The following is a 15,999-nucleotide window of genomic DNA, read 5'->3' on the forward strand; positions in this document are numbered from 1 at the left end:
CCTGCCCTCACCCCTCCTATAGCACCTGGAGGTGGGAGCACTCCTTGAACAACAAGCAGAAGAGGTGGCTGGTGCACAGGCAGTCACTGGAAACTCAGGAACAAAGACCATGCTCTCCTGGCTTTCCACAGGCAGTAGTGATCTGTCAGAGTTTTGGCACAGACAGCTTTTTTGCAGAGTCTCTGTCCTCATGCTCAGCTTTGTGTGGACACTAAATAAATTCAAGCCAGGCAGTGGGCAGGTAGGACAGCCTCATCTGTCTTGGGCTGCGTTTACTCCACCCAGCTGGGCAGCCGAGGCCCTGGGGCAGAACATGGGAGGTCGGGGGTAGGGGGGCCTTCCCAGGGCCCCCTGGGCTCAATGGCCAGTGTGGAGGGCCTGAGGCCTCCAGCATGCCGGCTTTGCCCGTGCTGCCGGTGAGAGCGTTATGGTGCTGGATTGAACCTTCGTCGGGAGAGATTAATAAACATCGTAATTGTGCCTGTGTGTTCACGAGGCAGCTCTGGTGATAGCAGGAGACAGACCAGGGTGCTTTCATGTTGCCTCGACATCTAAGGGCTCACTCTGGGGCAGGAATGTCGATGGGGAAGAGCAGTGCATGGCCGGGTCTTGTCCTAAGGATGGGCTGGTGGCCACAGGGCCTCTGGCCTGGCTACTGGGGTTCCTGCCTGGGAGGAGGCGGAGGAGACTTCAGCTCTGGTTCCAACCTGAGCTTGTTTCCTGGCAGTGACATGGGTCTGGGTGGAGTCTGTGAGGACCTATCCTGGGTCTTGGCATGTAGCAGGAGGCTGCTGAGGCTTTTTAAACCTGTTCCTGCAGCAGCGTGTTCGCTGGGCCCAGAGCCCCAGGGGCACTGAGCATGAAGAGTCCTGGGAGGACGTCTTTCCCACCCTAGCCAGTCTAGCCTCAAGTGCTTGGACGGCCAGAGGGACCCGGGGGCCCCCAATCCTGTGATGCCCCCCCGTGTCTCCTGCGGAATTGAGGCACCACTGACGGTGTGTACCCTGTTCTCAGTGCTGTCCACAATCCTCCCAGTGAAAGTATTTGAGGAGAACAGCAGCACCCTCATTTAGCCTCAAGCAGAAGCTGGCCAGGAACCGGCTGCCCTGGAGTGTGGCCCCCACATGGCAGTGGCCATGGGGAGAGTTCAAGTGCTGGCTCAGGATCCTCTGTGGCAGGTCTCCGACCATCCCAAGGGGTGCCGGTCCCTTGAGTGCCCGGCGTTGGTGAGAGGACAGGCACATTAGAGAGACCGTTGATGCTCTGACTGCAACAGCCTGGTGTACTGATGACCGGTCCTCTCCTATTGGCCTCTCTTCCTCTTTGAGTCTCGAAAGATTCAGAGTAAGTTGGTGCCAGAGAAACCGTCCCCAGGAGAGCTGGTGTCCACCTGGACAGTGAATCAGGGGGCATGAGTGGGCGGAGTTAACAGAGAGCCACCATCGCTTACAGTAGTGGGTTCTCAATGGCACTTGGTAAGGAGCTGATCAGCAGCACCTCCCCATGGCCTGAGGCTTCATGGGGCTGCTCTGAGCTGGGGGTTGAGTCGGGGGGGCGGTGGGGGCCGAGTATCTACAACTTCAAGAAAGGAGTGAGATCTATGTGCCTTCAGGAAGGGAGAGAGAGGATCCGGACGCCTTCAGGAAAGGAGAGAGAGGATCCAGACGCCTGCAGGAAGGGAGAGAGAGGATCCAGACGCCTGCAGGAAGGGAGAGAGAGGATCCAGACACCTGCAGGAAGGGAGAGGGATCCAGACGCCTGCAGGAAGGGAGAGAGAGGATCCAGATGCCTGCAGGAAGGGAGAGGGATCTACATGCCTGCAGGAAGGGAGAGAGAGGATCCAGACGCCTGCAGGAAGGGAGAGGGATCTACACGCCTTCAGGAAAGAAGAGAGGATCCAGATGCCTTCAGGAAGGGAGAGGGATCCAGATGCCTTCGGGAAGGGAGAGGATCCAGATGCCTTCAGGGAGGGAGAGGGGTCTGCACACCTTCAGGAAGGGAGCAGATCTACACACCTTTAGGGAAGGAGAGAGATCTACACGCCTTCAGGCTTCGGGCCTGGTCTCCCGCCCCGCTGAGGTCCAGGAAGTGTCCCATCGCTGTGTTGGGGTGTGCTCCACCAGGTGTACGGGTGCGTCTTGCCACTCGTGTCTTTCCTTTGAGTGAAAATGTGGGAAGAAAACATCTCCATCTGTTCACACCTTACATTTCCTTGCAGATCACATCAGGCAGAATTAAAAATGGCATTTTGAAAATCTTTGTGGCTGGTGGGTGGAGGGTCTGCTGGAGATGAGTCCCACAGACGAGTGAGGCGGGAGAGGCACACAGGGGAAGCTCGCTGTTCCCTCTGTTGCCTTGCAGCTCAGCGAGCGTCTCGCTGTGCCCATTGCCTGCTTCTCTGGGCGCCCGGCCCAGCCTTCCTGTCCTGTGAGAGAAGACATCCAAGTGACTCGAAGTCCCTGCCAAACCCTGCATCCACCTCTGTGTGTCACCCAGGGCTCAGCCCACTGCTCACGCTTTCCTGCCAACAAGTCCCTTTGAAGCAGCCGCCAGCCACCCTGGAAGACGGGCTGGCAACCCCGAGACCCTTCCGTGTGACTGTGGACGCCTGAGAGCGTACAGATCACCTAGGATGGCATCCAAATGCAGATTTGACTCCAGAAGGCCCAGCATGGGCCTGACGTTCTGAGACACAAACAGGCTCCCAGGCATGGCCGACACCAAGCAAGGACTTGACCAGAGCAGATGGGGGTGGAGGCTGTGGGCAGTAAAGAGAGGGGAAGGAAGCCAGCTGGACGGACGGGGGCCGCATGTCCTCTCCCTGGTTCCGTGGAGGTCCCGTGCCCAGGCACTGACTGTTGACACATTGACACTAGAAGTCTCTGGTCTTGTTTTGTTTCAGAACAGCACTTCGCTGTCTCTCATCACCATGGCAGCACAGCCATCCACTTTTCTCTTGGTTACCCCTCCGCAGCCACCTTCCATTTTTGCCCCTTTTTATAGGTAAGAGAAGAACCCTACTTCTCCTAGGAAGAAGCTGGTGGCTTTGAGGCCAGCAGAGAGGACGCTGGGGTTGGTAGCTGATCCCAGGGCAGGGTCCCTCTGTGCTCTCTGAGCTCTGTGTCCCGTCCTGATGGCTCTGACGGCATGATACCCTCGCAGCCCCTCAGCTGTCCATCTTCCCGTAATGAGAGCTCTATATTCGTGCCTTCTTCAGGCATATGCTAATTAGCTCTTGGAGGCGCCTTTCCGCTCTGGAAGCCACCAGAATAATTGCACATTATGGGTATTTGCTTCAGAAGGTTGGTGTGCACTCCCAGCCAAGTTGGAGCAGCTGACCCCTTAACTCAGAGCCCCTTTGCCACCAGTAGGGAACGGGAGCTCCCCCAACCTCCTGAAATGACAGATACTGGAGAAAAGAGTGTTTTGGTGCCCTTGGTGGCCACTAGTGTCCAAAAGGAATGCCATGACCACTGAGCATCAACAGCGCATCCTGCCCACCAGATTCGAGTCCAGCCCCCGGAAGACATGGCTGAAGGTCAGATATCGAAGGAAGGTCAGATGCTTTCTCTGTGCGCTCTGGCACCATCTGGGGCTGCTGAGGAATCTCCCAGCATGTGGCTCTGCCTGGGAGGAGGTGGAGAACACCAGTGAATCCCACCCACCCCAGTACGGCAGACGCATACACACGCACACCAGTCATGGCTGTGCTGGTTCCAGCTTCGCTTTTCCCGAGCTGGTCATCCAATACCCAGTGTCAGTGCCTGGGAAGGGTTGAAGTTCCCGGCAGGCCTGTGGCTGCCATGGTCCTTGCCATGGTCCTTATCTGCAGCTCCAGTTCCCAGACCTGTGAGGAGGGGCCAGCCAAGTATGGGTTCCACTGGCCCGAGGGCAGCCGACACTTCCTTTTCCCGAGGCTTCCACGCCCTCACCATCCCCAGGCTTTGTGGGCTCCTCCAGTGAGGCAGGCTGGCCGTGGCCTGCCTGGACCCATCTTGATCAGGGAGCAAGAGGGATTCTCTTGGCACTCCTATGGCCGTGCCTCGTGGCATTGCGAGTTCTCAGAGTCCCGCCAAGATCCTTCTGCTCTGTGTGACACCCTCAGTTGTCAGTCTAGCCTCTGCGCCAAGAAGCGTTGACCTCCCCAGTCTGCCAGCATGAACACTCTGTTCCCACTCCCACCCTGGCCGTGGCCTCGTGGGCACCCCAGTCTGGTGTTTCTGTGAACCCTCAGCCCCTCCCTGGCATATTGGGGGTGCAGGCAGTCAGAGAAGGGGCTACCTTCCCTCAGAGGGTCCTGGTGCTGCAACCCTGGGGTCTGAGAGAGCTTTGACCTTCGTGGGTATAGACAACAGCCCTGGGACCGCCCTGCCATCTGAGACATCTTCACTTCTGGCCAAATTGGGGTACCGCTGCCCCTTCACTGGTCACACAGTTTTGCCTCTGGGAGGGAGTAATATCAGCCACTGTGGAGTTGAGCTGGGGGCCTCAGCAGGTGGCACATAGCTCTTCCCAAACCTTCCTTGACAGTCTCCTGTTCCCTGGGGGGTTGGCCAGTGCATGCTGGATCCTCCTCCAACGCATCATCCCGGCTGCTCCTGGGGGCCCGTCTGGGCTGAGAGAGTCTGGCTGGTGGTGCCTGTGTTGTGGGGTGACTGGGGTTGTCTGTTTGCTGGGCACGGGCGGACAGGTTATGGGATTCACATTTAGGGCTTGCAGGCAGCTCCAGGGAGCCCTCAGAGGTGACCGAACTTGACTCAGGGCCCCAGGGGCCACTTGCCAAGAACCAGGGCTCGTGCATGGGTGGGGACTCAGAGCATGGACTTCTACTGCTGGATGTCCCCATTCTTCCAGCACATTATTGGATCCCATCCTGGAAGCCCAGTGCTTTCTGGAACGCCCGGCGTGGTCTGACAGTGCTGGGTGTTCCTCAGATCCAGGCTGCTGGGGAGCCAGGGGTTCATCAATGTCCTCCACGTTGGTAATGCTGCTGAAGACACCCCACTTTCTCACAGCATCCGCTCCCCATGCACCCCAACACCACGCCTTCATGGGCAGCTCCCTGGCTCTTGTCCACAGGGCCCTGTGCAGTCAGTCATCTTTATGGCCTGGGTGAGAGACCAGCATGGTCATCTCGTGGCCAGGGACACAGCTGTGTAGTGGGCATGGTGAGGCAGACACCTGGTGCTTGGGACTCCCACCACTTGGGACCCCTGTTCAGGCCTGACTTTGTCATCAGGGATGAAGGACATCGGGGGTGGAAGTGAAGGGGGCGCTGGTGATGCCCACCCCTTGACCACCAGCAGGTGGTGGCCCTCCTGCAGGCACAGGGCCTGGCTCCACAGAGAGACAGAACGCAGCTGTGGGCTGGGGGTTCTTCCTGTCTTTTTGCCCATTTTTCTTAACCACTTCACGCACCATTCTCTTGCTTAAAAGGAGGAGGGTGTGCATGGAGGGGCCGCAAAGATCAGGGTGGAGCTGCTCCCACATTCCTGGCTATCATTGTCGCTGTTACAGATGGAGGCAAACACTTGCCCTGTCCTTTCCCTGGGCAGGGACTGTGCCATGTGCCTTACCAGCCTGATCCCCCAAATCATGAGACGGGGTCTTATTGATTTAATCATGGTACGAGGGACCAACGTCCACACTTAACCGATGAGTGATGAGGTCAGCCCAGGAGCTACCGTCCTGGAGCCCAGGCCTCGAGCCCTTTCCCCACAGAATTCTGCTCTGTTGGGACCTGTCACCCCACAGAGAGCCCTGCCTGATGGACATCTTCTGGCCCGTGGACAGGGGTCAGAGTGGAGCCTGGTCTCTGCCCCTGGGCGTTGGCCCGCTGTGTGTGACAGTGGGTTCCAGAGACCCTGTTGTTGGAAGGCCCCTCCGTAAGTGGTGTGTTGGACTCTCCTTCCTGTCCCACACTCCCCACCTCTCCTCCAGCCAGGGCTCAGCCTGCCTGTGCCCTTCAGAGATTGAAATTTCCTTCTTCAGGCTCCCACTCCCCGGGATCTCCAGCTTCCTCTTGGTTTCTTGGGTTAGTCAGATTGTAGAAGTTTCACTGGGTTACCCTCCGGACACTGATCTTGGAGACGATGCTCCCCTCTGATGGTCACGGTGTTCCGGGGGCCTGGCCTTCCATGGAGCACACCCAGCCCTGAGGTCTGGCATCTGGCTCCTTAGCTGCTTCATCCTGCATCGGGTGGCTCACCGTCACTGTGGGGTCAGCTCAGGCCACTGGGCTTCTTCATGGGTGTTGTTGCCAAGCTGGTCTCCTCAGGCCTGTGTTGCTTTGGCAGAAATATCTTCTTTTTTACGCCTAAATAGGTGCTAAATCCTTTTGAAATGCCAGCCTCACTCCTTTGGGATTAGGAGTCCAGTTACGCCCTGGAGGGGTGGGCCCTCGGGTGGAATCTGGTCCATGCTCCGCCTTCACCGGTAAGGATGGGAGCTCCACTGGGAGATGTGCTGGCGTGTGTGTGGCCAAACGTCAGGGCCCAGGTCTCTCTCCCCACCCTATCTTTTTCACAATCTTCCGGATTCATGCTCTCTCTCAGCTTCTTGTCATGTGCACGTTATAAGAACATGTCATACTTTCTGCAGGGGGGGAAAAGCCTAAATTTTAGTATATCAGTGTTGTGGAAGACACAGTGCGAGAGGACTTGACTAGGTTAAAGAGACTAAAGACACCTGCCACCCAGAGAGGAAGGATGGGAATTCCGGTGCCCTGAATGTTCATCCCTCTTGACCCACGTTTAGGCCTGTGCATGATTCACTTGTTCCGAATGCTTGTGAAGAAGCATTCAAATAAACTGAATGCTGACTTATTAAGAGAGAGAGAGACTGAAGAAACATGGTGAGATCCTGGAGGGGGACGTGGATGCATGCTGGGACATTCTGGGACACTGGGGTGGACTGTTGACTGGAAGAGGGTCTGTGTCAGTCGTCACTTTTCTGAGCGTCAGGATGGCCGTGTGCTGACGCAGCAGATGATCATTGCTCTTACGGCATGCAAGTGGACGTGTTGGGGGGCCATGTCATGACGCTTGTCACCAAATCTCAAATGGTTCAGCAAAAAAGTGTGTGCATGTGCACGTGTACGTATGTGTCAGAGAAAGAGCTAGAGCAAGTATGCCTGTGTGTGTGCACACACGTCAGAAAAAGAGCTGAAGCACATGTGGCAAGATGCTCACAACTAGGAGCCTGGGGGATGGGTGAACGGCTGTTCTCATAGGCAGATTTGGAAGCTTGGGCTGGGCGGAGAACGTGTTCCATCTTCTGAGCCACAGAAAAGAACAGACTTGGCAAAGCCATGAGTCACAGCCCTTTCGATCTCCCAGCACTTCCCACCCCGTTCACCCGGGGCCAGTGGTGGACATCTCTGAGTGTGGCTGGAGGACTGTCCTTAGACCCACACCCACACCGTCCTCCAGCCACATTTGAGTCCTTGTCACGCCAGCATTCACTGTCATGGGAGACTGCCAAGTGCCTTGTTGAGTTCAAGTGGGAGGCGGGTCTGTTGTACCTGTGCTGGTCCAGGGCTCAGAGAAGCAACAAGATAGGGGCCGCTGGCCCACTCCCCATGGTCTCTGCACCACACGGTGGCCACAGGGATCCTGTGAACACCGAAGCAGGTTGTGCTCTTGCCCCCATCTCCCACCTCCTTCTCCTCCCCTCCCCATCTGCTTCCAGCCTCATTGGCCTTCGCAGTCTTCTGTGAGCACACCGTACCCTGGCCTGTGTCCTCCTGGTCCATTGTCTGGGCCGACTCCTTCCTGATTTTGCCTGGCCTGCTTGCTCTTCACTCTGCCTCCTTTCCTCCACTTGGTGCATTGTTTATCTGCCTGCCTTTCCCAGGAGACTGTGCAGATGCCGTGAAGGCAGGGCCCCTGGTTAGTCCTCTCGCCTGGAATGGTCCCTGGCACGGAGGTGCTCCCTAAACGGTCAGCATCATGAGGGTGGAACATGAGCCGGTGCTGCAGGCCCGGAGCTGTCACCTTGATCTGGGTAATGGCTCTTGCACCAGGATACCAGCCTATGATTTCTAGATTCTGTAACTTTTAAAAATCTGGTGTATGTAATTTTCTTTAGTCTTCTGGAATCTTATCTTTTCCCAAAGAGCCCAGTTTGGGGGAAACATTTGTGTTTTTCTAGTTCTGAAATGTCATCTGTGTGGTCCTACATCCCTGAAGGTGTGTAAAGTGGTTGAAGATGTCTCGCCATCTTCCACCATTTGCTGCTCCTCCGCGTTGTCTTTGGAAGTTCTGGAAGCACCCGGGGATGAGTGTCTCATCCTTCTCTGCCATCTGCCACCAGGACGTGGCCCTGTCGCAGCGTGGCACTGCCTTCCCATGCTCCTGACCTTGCCTGGAGCTCTGAGCCAGAGCATCTCTGTGCCTTTGCCTCTGAATGACCCACCTTTGAGCTTTGGTCCAGCTCACGCTCCTGTGCCGAGTGCTTGCCCTGCCTGGCTGTCCTCCCTGTGTGGCCCTCCTCCATCTGAGCGCCCCTTGTCTTCAGTTGTACCCTGTGTATTCTGAGTGCATTGCCACGCTCCCACTTGCTCTGGTTTCTGCCTTTTCTCCCGAGTCAGGATTGCTTGGGCCGGAGGGGCGGCGTTGGTTCACATCTTTGCTATCCTCTCGCCTGCTCCTCCTCCGTGGCTACCTTCGGTCCTCAGGTGATTGTCTTGGCCAGTTCCAGCCTCTGTGTGGGGCTGGCCGGGCCTCTCCACCCTTGTCCTGGCCTCGAGGTTCTTGCCAGGGTCTGTGCACATTTTCCAGGCTTTGTTGGGATTTTTTTTGAGCCGTGGTGAAATATAGTGTGTAAGGAAGAGAAGCAGAAGCGACTCAGTCCTAGTGTTGCCTCTGAGAGCTCATGATCCCAAGGTTTGGCAGAAGCCAGCCTGCTGGGGGGCCAGCCAGGCAGAGGCTCCCCTGGGAACAGCCCCTCTCCCTGTGCTTGCCTGCTGGGCTCTGCCGGAGGAATGCTGAGTCACCTAGAGCTGCTGGGTGGCGGCTCCTCCTTATGGAGTCAGTTCCCATTAGTATTGGTAGCTTGGCTGATGGGATTCCTATTTTCTGTTCCCGGGGGATTCACACTAGCCTGGGGCAAGGAGCCGTCCCCATGGAGCTGGTGGGGGCCGCCTGGGAGGGGCCACTGGCTCTGGCTCCTTCCCAGCAGTGGAGGGCTCCGTCTGGATCAGGAGGGACCTCGAGAGGGCCCCACTACTCTGGAGTTCTGAGGCTCTGACCACCCCCCCCCCAAAGGTCATAGTGCTGGCAGGGCGACCCCCAGTTTGCTCAGCTCCCCCGGGGTCTGCTGGCCTGCAGACTGTTTTTCTCAAAGCAGATGGTAAAACCTCAAAACACATATTGTGAAGACTGATCATATACAAATAGAGTTTAGGGTCATTGTAAAATAAAACTGCTTCCTGAAGAGAGCTGGGGGTCATAGCAACACTATTCGTAATAGCCCCCAAGTGGAAGCAGCCAGTGTCCATGGATGAAAGGCTGGAGAAACAAAGTGTGGTCTGCCCTTGCACTGGAATACCATTCAGCTGTAAAAGGGAGATGTGCTGGCACACGCTATGACATGGATGAACCTCAGAAACACACTCAGTGAAAGAAGCCGGATACAAAAGGATGTATGTGATTCTGTTTATGTGAAGCATCCAGAACAGGCAAATCCGTAGAGACAGAAAGTGAAATATTGGTTGCCAGGAGCTGGAGGGAATAGGGAGTGACTGCTAATGGGGATGGGGTTTCTCTTTAGTGTGATGGGACATTCTGGAACTAGGGGTGGTGGTCGCTCCACATTGTGAATGTGCTCTAAGACGGAGTTGCGTATCAGGGCAGGGGTTGGGGCGGGCTACATACAGGGCCTGGACTCCAGCAGCTCCCTGTCCAGCCATCCCAGGTCCAGTGCTGTGTTCTTCCTGAGGGCGGTATGCCAGGGCTGGGTGCCACTCCTCCCTGCTGGAAGGAATCAGTCCCTTCTGCACCTGTCACCTAGGGCTGGGTCACCACCTTAGGGGACAAGGGCCCCAGCCTCGCTCCCGAGGCCACTTGGCCTCTCTGCAGCTGCACACGGATGCATCTACATGATGCTCGAACTCCCAGGTCTCAGCTGGTCATATAGAGCCAAGGTGGTAGTGACTGTATCACCATTGTTCTGTATTAAGTGTACGAGACAAAACTGGCCTGTGTCCGGCCACACGTTTCCTGCACATTTCGCTCACCATGATGGGTTGTGCTGGAATGGGAAGGAGATGCCTGGCGCATCCCCCATGTGTCCATGAGGAAGCACGTTTGCCCGTGTGTGCATGTATGCATGTGTGTCTGTGTGCATGTTTGTGTGTGCACGCATGTGCGCGTGTGTTGGCGTGTGTGCATGTGTATACGTATGTGTCTCTGTGTGTGTGCACCTGTGTGTGTGCTGCCTGCCCTGTCCCTGCTTGTCCCCTGGGGATGGGTGTTGCCACATGGACTGAGTTCCACTCTTTACCTGAAGATGTGAGGCTGCCATGTCAGAGGTCACAGAGTACCAGAAGGTTTAAAACTCAAGAGCTGAAGGGTGTGCAGCTGGAGATGACTCAGCGCTGACCTGGCTGCTTAACCTGCAGAGTAAACACTTGGTGAGAGGGTTGAAGAGGGTGTGGCCTCATGTTCAGATGCCACCATGTTTTTGACACACTTTTGTACCTGTTGAAGCCTCGTGGTGCCCACATGTGCCTGTGTCCTCTCCTGTCCCTTCTCCTGATGGCCCTTACCCCTTCCTCACTCTCAGTCCCTCCTCCGAGGCCTGACCATCAGGCTCCAGGGTGTGCTGACTGACTTGCCCCGGGTGTGGCAGGGGCTGCCCTTGCACTGCCGCCCCCTCTCGACGCTCGTCTGAGCCCTGGAGGTCCTGTGAGGTGGCGACTCTCCATGCTGAGTTATCCCAACTCACTGGCTGATGTGCAAGACTGGGTCTGAGCTGCTATCTTAAACCTGGTTGTCCGACTTGAGGGCCCACCTGTGCTGTGGACCTGGGACCCAGATTCCCAGGGGCCTGTGGCTTCTGCACTCAGAGAGGCCAGGTACCTGGGAAGGTGTCCGTGCCTCCTGCTGTCCCTTGAGCCTGGAGGAGGAGTGGGAAGGCCATGGAGCCCAAGAATGAGGCTTCCGGCTGGCTCGCTGGCTCCGAGAGCCTTCGCTAGCCCTCCTTCCAGGACTTGGAAAGGACACAGGAACGAGAGGACAGGTGACTGTTACTGCTGATGCCTGAGGTTCCCAGTGTTGTTCGGGGAGCCCAGTTTGGGGCACAGCCTTGTCCCCGTGGTGGGAGTGACCATCCCCTGCAGCCTGCCCAGTGCACCCTGCAGTGCTCGGAGCGTCCAGTGCCTGAGGGCTTGCACACGCTCATATCATCGCTTTGCACGTTCCATGTGCACATGCCTTCCTGCAGCTGCTTGTAAAATATGCTTAAAATTCATTGTGTGGGCTGGTTTGTGCAGCCACCGGCTTGCAGCTTAGAGCCCTGTGCAAGCTTTGGCTGTGCGTCCCGTGGCTGGCTGCACACCGACCACATGACTGTCAGCCTGGGGGGGCAGGTGGCACCCTGAGGGCTGGGGCTCCAGCTGGGTGGAGACACTGGTGCAGTGGCCAGAATTCCTTGAGAAGCTTCACAGAGTTTTTTTGGCATCAGAAATTCCTTTTCTAAAGGATTTGCTGTTTGTTGTTGTTCTTGTTTTCAAATGTTCTCCTTGAAGTAGTTGTATGCAGCCTTTTAAGGAGATACACGTTTTCAACTTAGTCTTGACGTTAACTTACAATTCTAGGCCCTAAAGGGTATGGCAGACGGCATGGGCGCTGCCCCGGGGAGGAGACTTTCCTGGTGCCCAGCTGTCTCGGCAGCAGGGCAGCCTGTGCGTGACCACCCCACCGCCACTTACTTCACATCTTATTTATGAACTTGCTGCCTCTCTTGAGGGTCAGTGGGGCCAGAGGGTGCTGTGTGAGGTGGTGCCTGCAAGGCTGACAACTGAGGCTGCTCCCCGACACTGGCCAGACCTCTTGCTGTCTGGGCACCGCCATCCCTTTGGCTTAGTTTAGCCAATTTCTGGATGCCCAGCTTCCCTAGAGCTCCTGACAAAGGAAGACCCCAAAGTCACATGAACACAGGTGAGACCCCAGGTGGTTTCTGGACCTCAGAGTGGTAGGTGTTTGTCCTGGGAAATTTACAGAATGCTGAAAAGCACACAGAGGCAGAGTGAAGCCCTCTTCGTTCTCAGTCTCATTCAAGTGTCCAGAGGTTGGACCTGTGGGTCTCCATTTCCCGTGTGCGCTGTTCTCGACGGCAGGACAGCTCCCGACCATGCAGGTCGGATTGGGGGCGATAAATGGCGGCAGGAGATGCCCAGAAGCCTCAGCCCCCCAAGGGGTGCTGATGGAGCTGGAGGTCCCCTGTGGGTCTGTACCAGGCAGGGCAGGTGGCAGCAGCCTGGCCTGTCCCCTGGGCAGTGCCTACTTGTGTTTTTCCCTGCAGTTTCCTTTCAGCCAAAGATAGGGACCAGGCTCTTTCATGCCACCTTCTGTCCTCCGTCATCTTTGGCCTGTTCCCTGACACCTCAAACCCCTCAGGTTGGGATGAGGTAGGAGTAGGGTTAGAGCCAGGAGAAGCCAAGTGAGACTGGTTTCCTTTCCTGCTGGGGCTGGTCACCCTCAGCTCACCCCATCAGCGTGTGGTTGACCACATGTCACGGCTCCATCCCACCCACAGGAAGCCACGCAGAGGTGGGGCCTTCTTGTTCCCAGGTGACGCCCCACCATACCCTACAGCAGCATCAGGCCCTCATCTGGCCAGTATTTGGAGCTGGGGTGGAAGTAATTTCCGGGGACTCTCGGCCCCAGTGGGCATCGCCTGTGCTGTGATTTTGGCGCTGGCATCTCTGGAGGTGCTGGCACGCTGCGGCGTAGATGTTTACCACATGGAATTAGAGGACTTGTGCTCCTGGGGTCTGCACCTGCTCATGGATGTCCCCCCTTCTCCCTCTCCCAGCTTGTGGACGAGCACGGTCCTGGAGACAGACCTGGTGTGACCCAGTCTCCGGTCCCTGTAAGCCACATGTCATGACCCGGCTACTTGGCTTTCAAAAGCCATGTGTGTCCATGGGGGGATGGTGGCACCCCAGAGCTGCTGGAAGACTGAAGGGAGACTCAGGCTCACACACACACTCTCATGGCCACATGTGTACACTCAGCACACCCACACACCTGCTCTCACTGACAGCCACACACACTCGCACCCACACTCATGCATTGTGCACTCACACCCATGCACGCTCACCCACATGCACACTCACAGTCCTACACTGTGCACTCAAACACACCTGCACGCATGCTCACCCACACATGCGTGTGCACACACACTCATGCTCAGCGTGGCACTAGCCCTTCCTGCTGAGCGACCCTTCGCAGCACAGCAGCCTCAGACTGAGGTGTGGGTGTCTTTGCTTTTTCTGTCACAGCTACAAGCAGCTTGGTGCCAGGCGGGGCCTTTTAGTTCTTCCCTGCCACCCTGGCCCCCAGGGGTCTGTGCTTGCTCTCATGGCAGGCCCCGCCCAGGAGGGGGTCTCTGCACCAGTTGGGCAGAGGGAGTAGGGTGGATGTTCAGCGCACACTGGGTGAGCCCAGGATACCGTTGTCTTCCCTCCATGGCTGAGGAGGGATGTGATCAGGCCTTGCATGGCCTGTGATAGGACATAAGTCCCGTGGCACGTGATGGCCTGGTCAAAGCTGCTGGGTGACTCGCTGGGCTCCCTGGGAAGCGCTCACATCCCTTTCTTCTCCTCCCTGGACGTAATTTGTGTGTCTAAGGTGAAGCCCAGGCTCTTGGGAGCCTGGCCCAGCAGCGCACTGAGAGCCAGAGTCACTCAGAACTCAGGCAGCGTGTGAGGCGCCCAGACAGCATTCGCAGTGGCTCTCATGTGTCGCTCTGACAACAGAGAGTGATCGTGGGAGGTGCAGCTCTGGGCCCTGCAGCAGGGAGTCTGGCTCCATGACACTTGCCAGCCCCCTGGCCTCGGGCAGCCTAGCCTGCCCACTCGGGGTGTGAGCTGGTGGACCCCTGGGCTGTGCCGGGTAAAGGAGATGCGTCCGTGAGGCTCCTGCTCACGGTCAGTGCTCAGCTCCCCCTCTCGTCGTCAGGGCTAGGGCAGCACCAGCAGCTCCTGGAACGGCCAGGTGACCAGGAGAAGCTGCCCTCCCCTGGAGCCCAGCCATGCTTCCGGGAGGGAAAGTGACTCCGGGCAGGGGACTATCTGCGTGGCTGGTGACCATGGTCTTGGAGGGCAGTGTCATCCTATTAGGGTCTCCTGGGGTCCATAGGCACTTGTTCTGGTTTCTGGCTGGCCTTGTTCGGGGCCAGGGGTGCTCCTCATAGCTGTCCCTGAAAGGACCCTCTGGGTTGTGTGACCCCCAGGCGTCCCAGCCATGAGCAGGAGGGGGCTGTCCAGGGAAAGGCAGCACCCTGAGGTCAAGGTTTGTCAGAAAGTAACACTGTGGAGGGCAGGGACGGGCCTACTGCTCCATTTGTCTGCAGCATGTGGTCAGCACCTGCCGCAGAAGATAGCCGCTCCTCAAATACCTGCGATCGAGTGAACGCGGCCTGGACCGCCCATGCCAGCCCCTCCCTCTGCGGACCCATGCTCCTTGATGTCCTGGCTGGAAATGGCCTCAGGGTGACAGCCTGCATCTTTGTGTTGTCACACTCTGATTTCTTAATCTGTCTCTTGCGAGTGCGCCAAGGAAATGCCAGTGTCCCTGAAGTGTCCCTGCTTTGGAGAAATGCTTGGAGAGCTGTACCCAGTGTTCCATGTGTCCCCAGAGGCCCTCGGTGGCCTTAGCTAGGCCTTAGTGCACGGATTTGGCTGCCTGATGAGCCAGCTGATGGCCATGCACGTCTAGGGAACCGGCCCCCTCAGACTCCTCACTCCCTGGGGTTTAGAGCCGAACTCTGCTCCCAGGAGCACCGTGGGGCCTGCAGCTGGTCAGGTCTCCCCTTTGTTCTGTAACTCGGGGGTGCGACCTGGGGGACGAGCCTGCTCTCCCGCCTCCCCAGGAGTCGCACAGGCTTATGCACCTACATGTCCTGAAGGAGGTTTATTCACTCTGGTGTCACCTGCTCCCAGACCAGGAGGGCTGGTGGTTGTTGGCATCTGTGAGCGAGAGCTAGACGTGTTATAAATATGCATGTGCACTCATGGGCTCACACACGGGCTCTCGACATGCAGACGTGGGCTCTTTCTGTCATTTTGCTTTGTCATGAACATGAACTCTGATACAGACACCTGAGGACCCCCACCTGGCCACCCCAACAGACACCAAGGTATCATGCGTTTGAGGTCCAATGTCCCTTGTCATTCTGGAATTTTCTGTTTCCTCTTGGGGGCGTCACCAGAAGCAGCACCCCTCTCCCCCGCCCCTAGTGCACCTCTGCCTGCCGGTCACGGGGCCTCGCTGGGTGCAAGCCTCCTACGGTCCAGACTGTGGCAGCCCCCGGTGCCTGGCCTGCTGGTGCCCAATCCTGATCTTCAGCCATGGGTCAGGGTGGCAGGCACAGTGTTAGGAGTATTTAACTTTCTTCTTCTCTTTTCTTTCCTGCTGTCCAGGAGATGTTCTCTTCCAGATGGCCGAAGTCCACAGGCAGATTCAAAATCAGTTGGAGGAAATGGTGAGTCCCAGCTTTCCGGTGGGGGCCCCCGGGGAGGAACAGGCAAATGCACGTGGGCAGGCACCATCAGAGGTGAGGGGAGAGCCATCTGCGTGCTTTGCCGGGGCATCCACTTGGGAACATTGCTCCGTCACATGGCCACACTCAAAAATGTGAGGACGCAGCCTGGGCTCAGAACAAAAGTCACATACCAGGGCGGTGACTCACCATGGGGGCTGAGGATGGACAGAGGGACTTGGGAGGAAAGGACATGGGCCAGTTGGGGTCTCACACTCAGCTGGCTGCGGG

At 57.2% G+C, this 15,999-nt stretch overlaps 1 protein-coding gene across 12 annotated transcripts in view; it reads left to right on the plus strand.

Annotated features, from left to right (window-relative positions):
- Nucleotides 1-15,999, plus strand: part of BAIAP2 (BAR/IMD domain containing adaptor protein 2) — a 75,834-nt gene that overhangs the window by 30,395 nt on the left and 29,440 nt on the right. For all 12 annotated transcript variants that reach the window (XR_006890830.1, XR_006890833.1, XR_006890832.1 and 9 more), the window contains exon 4: nucleotides 15,650-15,711. Coding sequence is in view for 8 of the 12 variants with exons in the window: in XM_046677532.1 (XP_046533488.1) it covers nucleotides 15,650-15,711 (62 nt within the window). In the remaining 4 variants the exon portion in view is untranslated. The remainder of the gene's footprint in view (nucleotides 1-15,649; nucleotides 15,712-15,999) is intronic.

The sequence above is a fragment of the Equus quagga genome, chromosome 11 (assembly GCF_021613505.1).
Source record: "Equus quagga isolate Etosha38 chromosome 11, UCLA_HA_Equagga_1.0, whole genome shotgun sequence".
Lineage (NCBI taxonomy): Eukaryota > Metazoa > Chordata > Mammalia > Perissodactyla > Equidae > Equus > Equus quagga.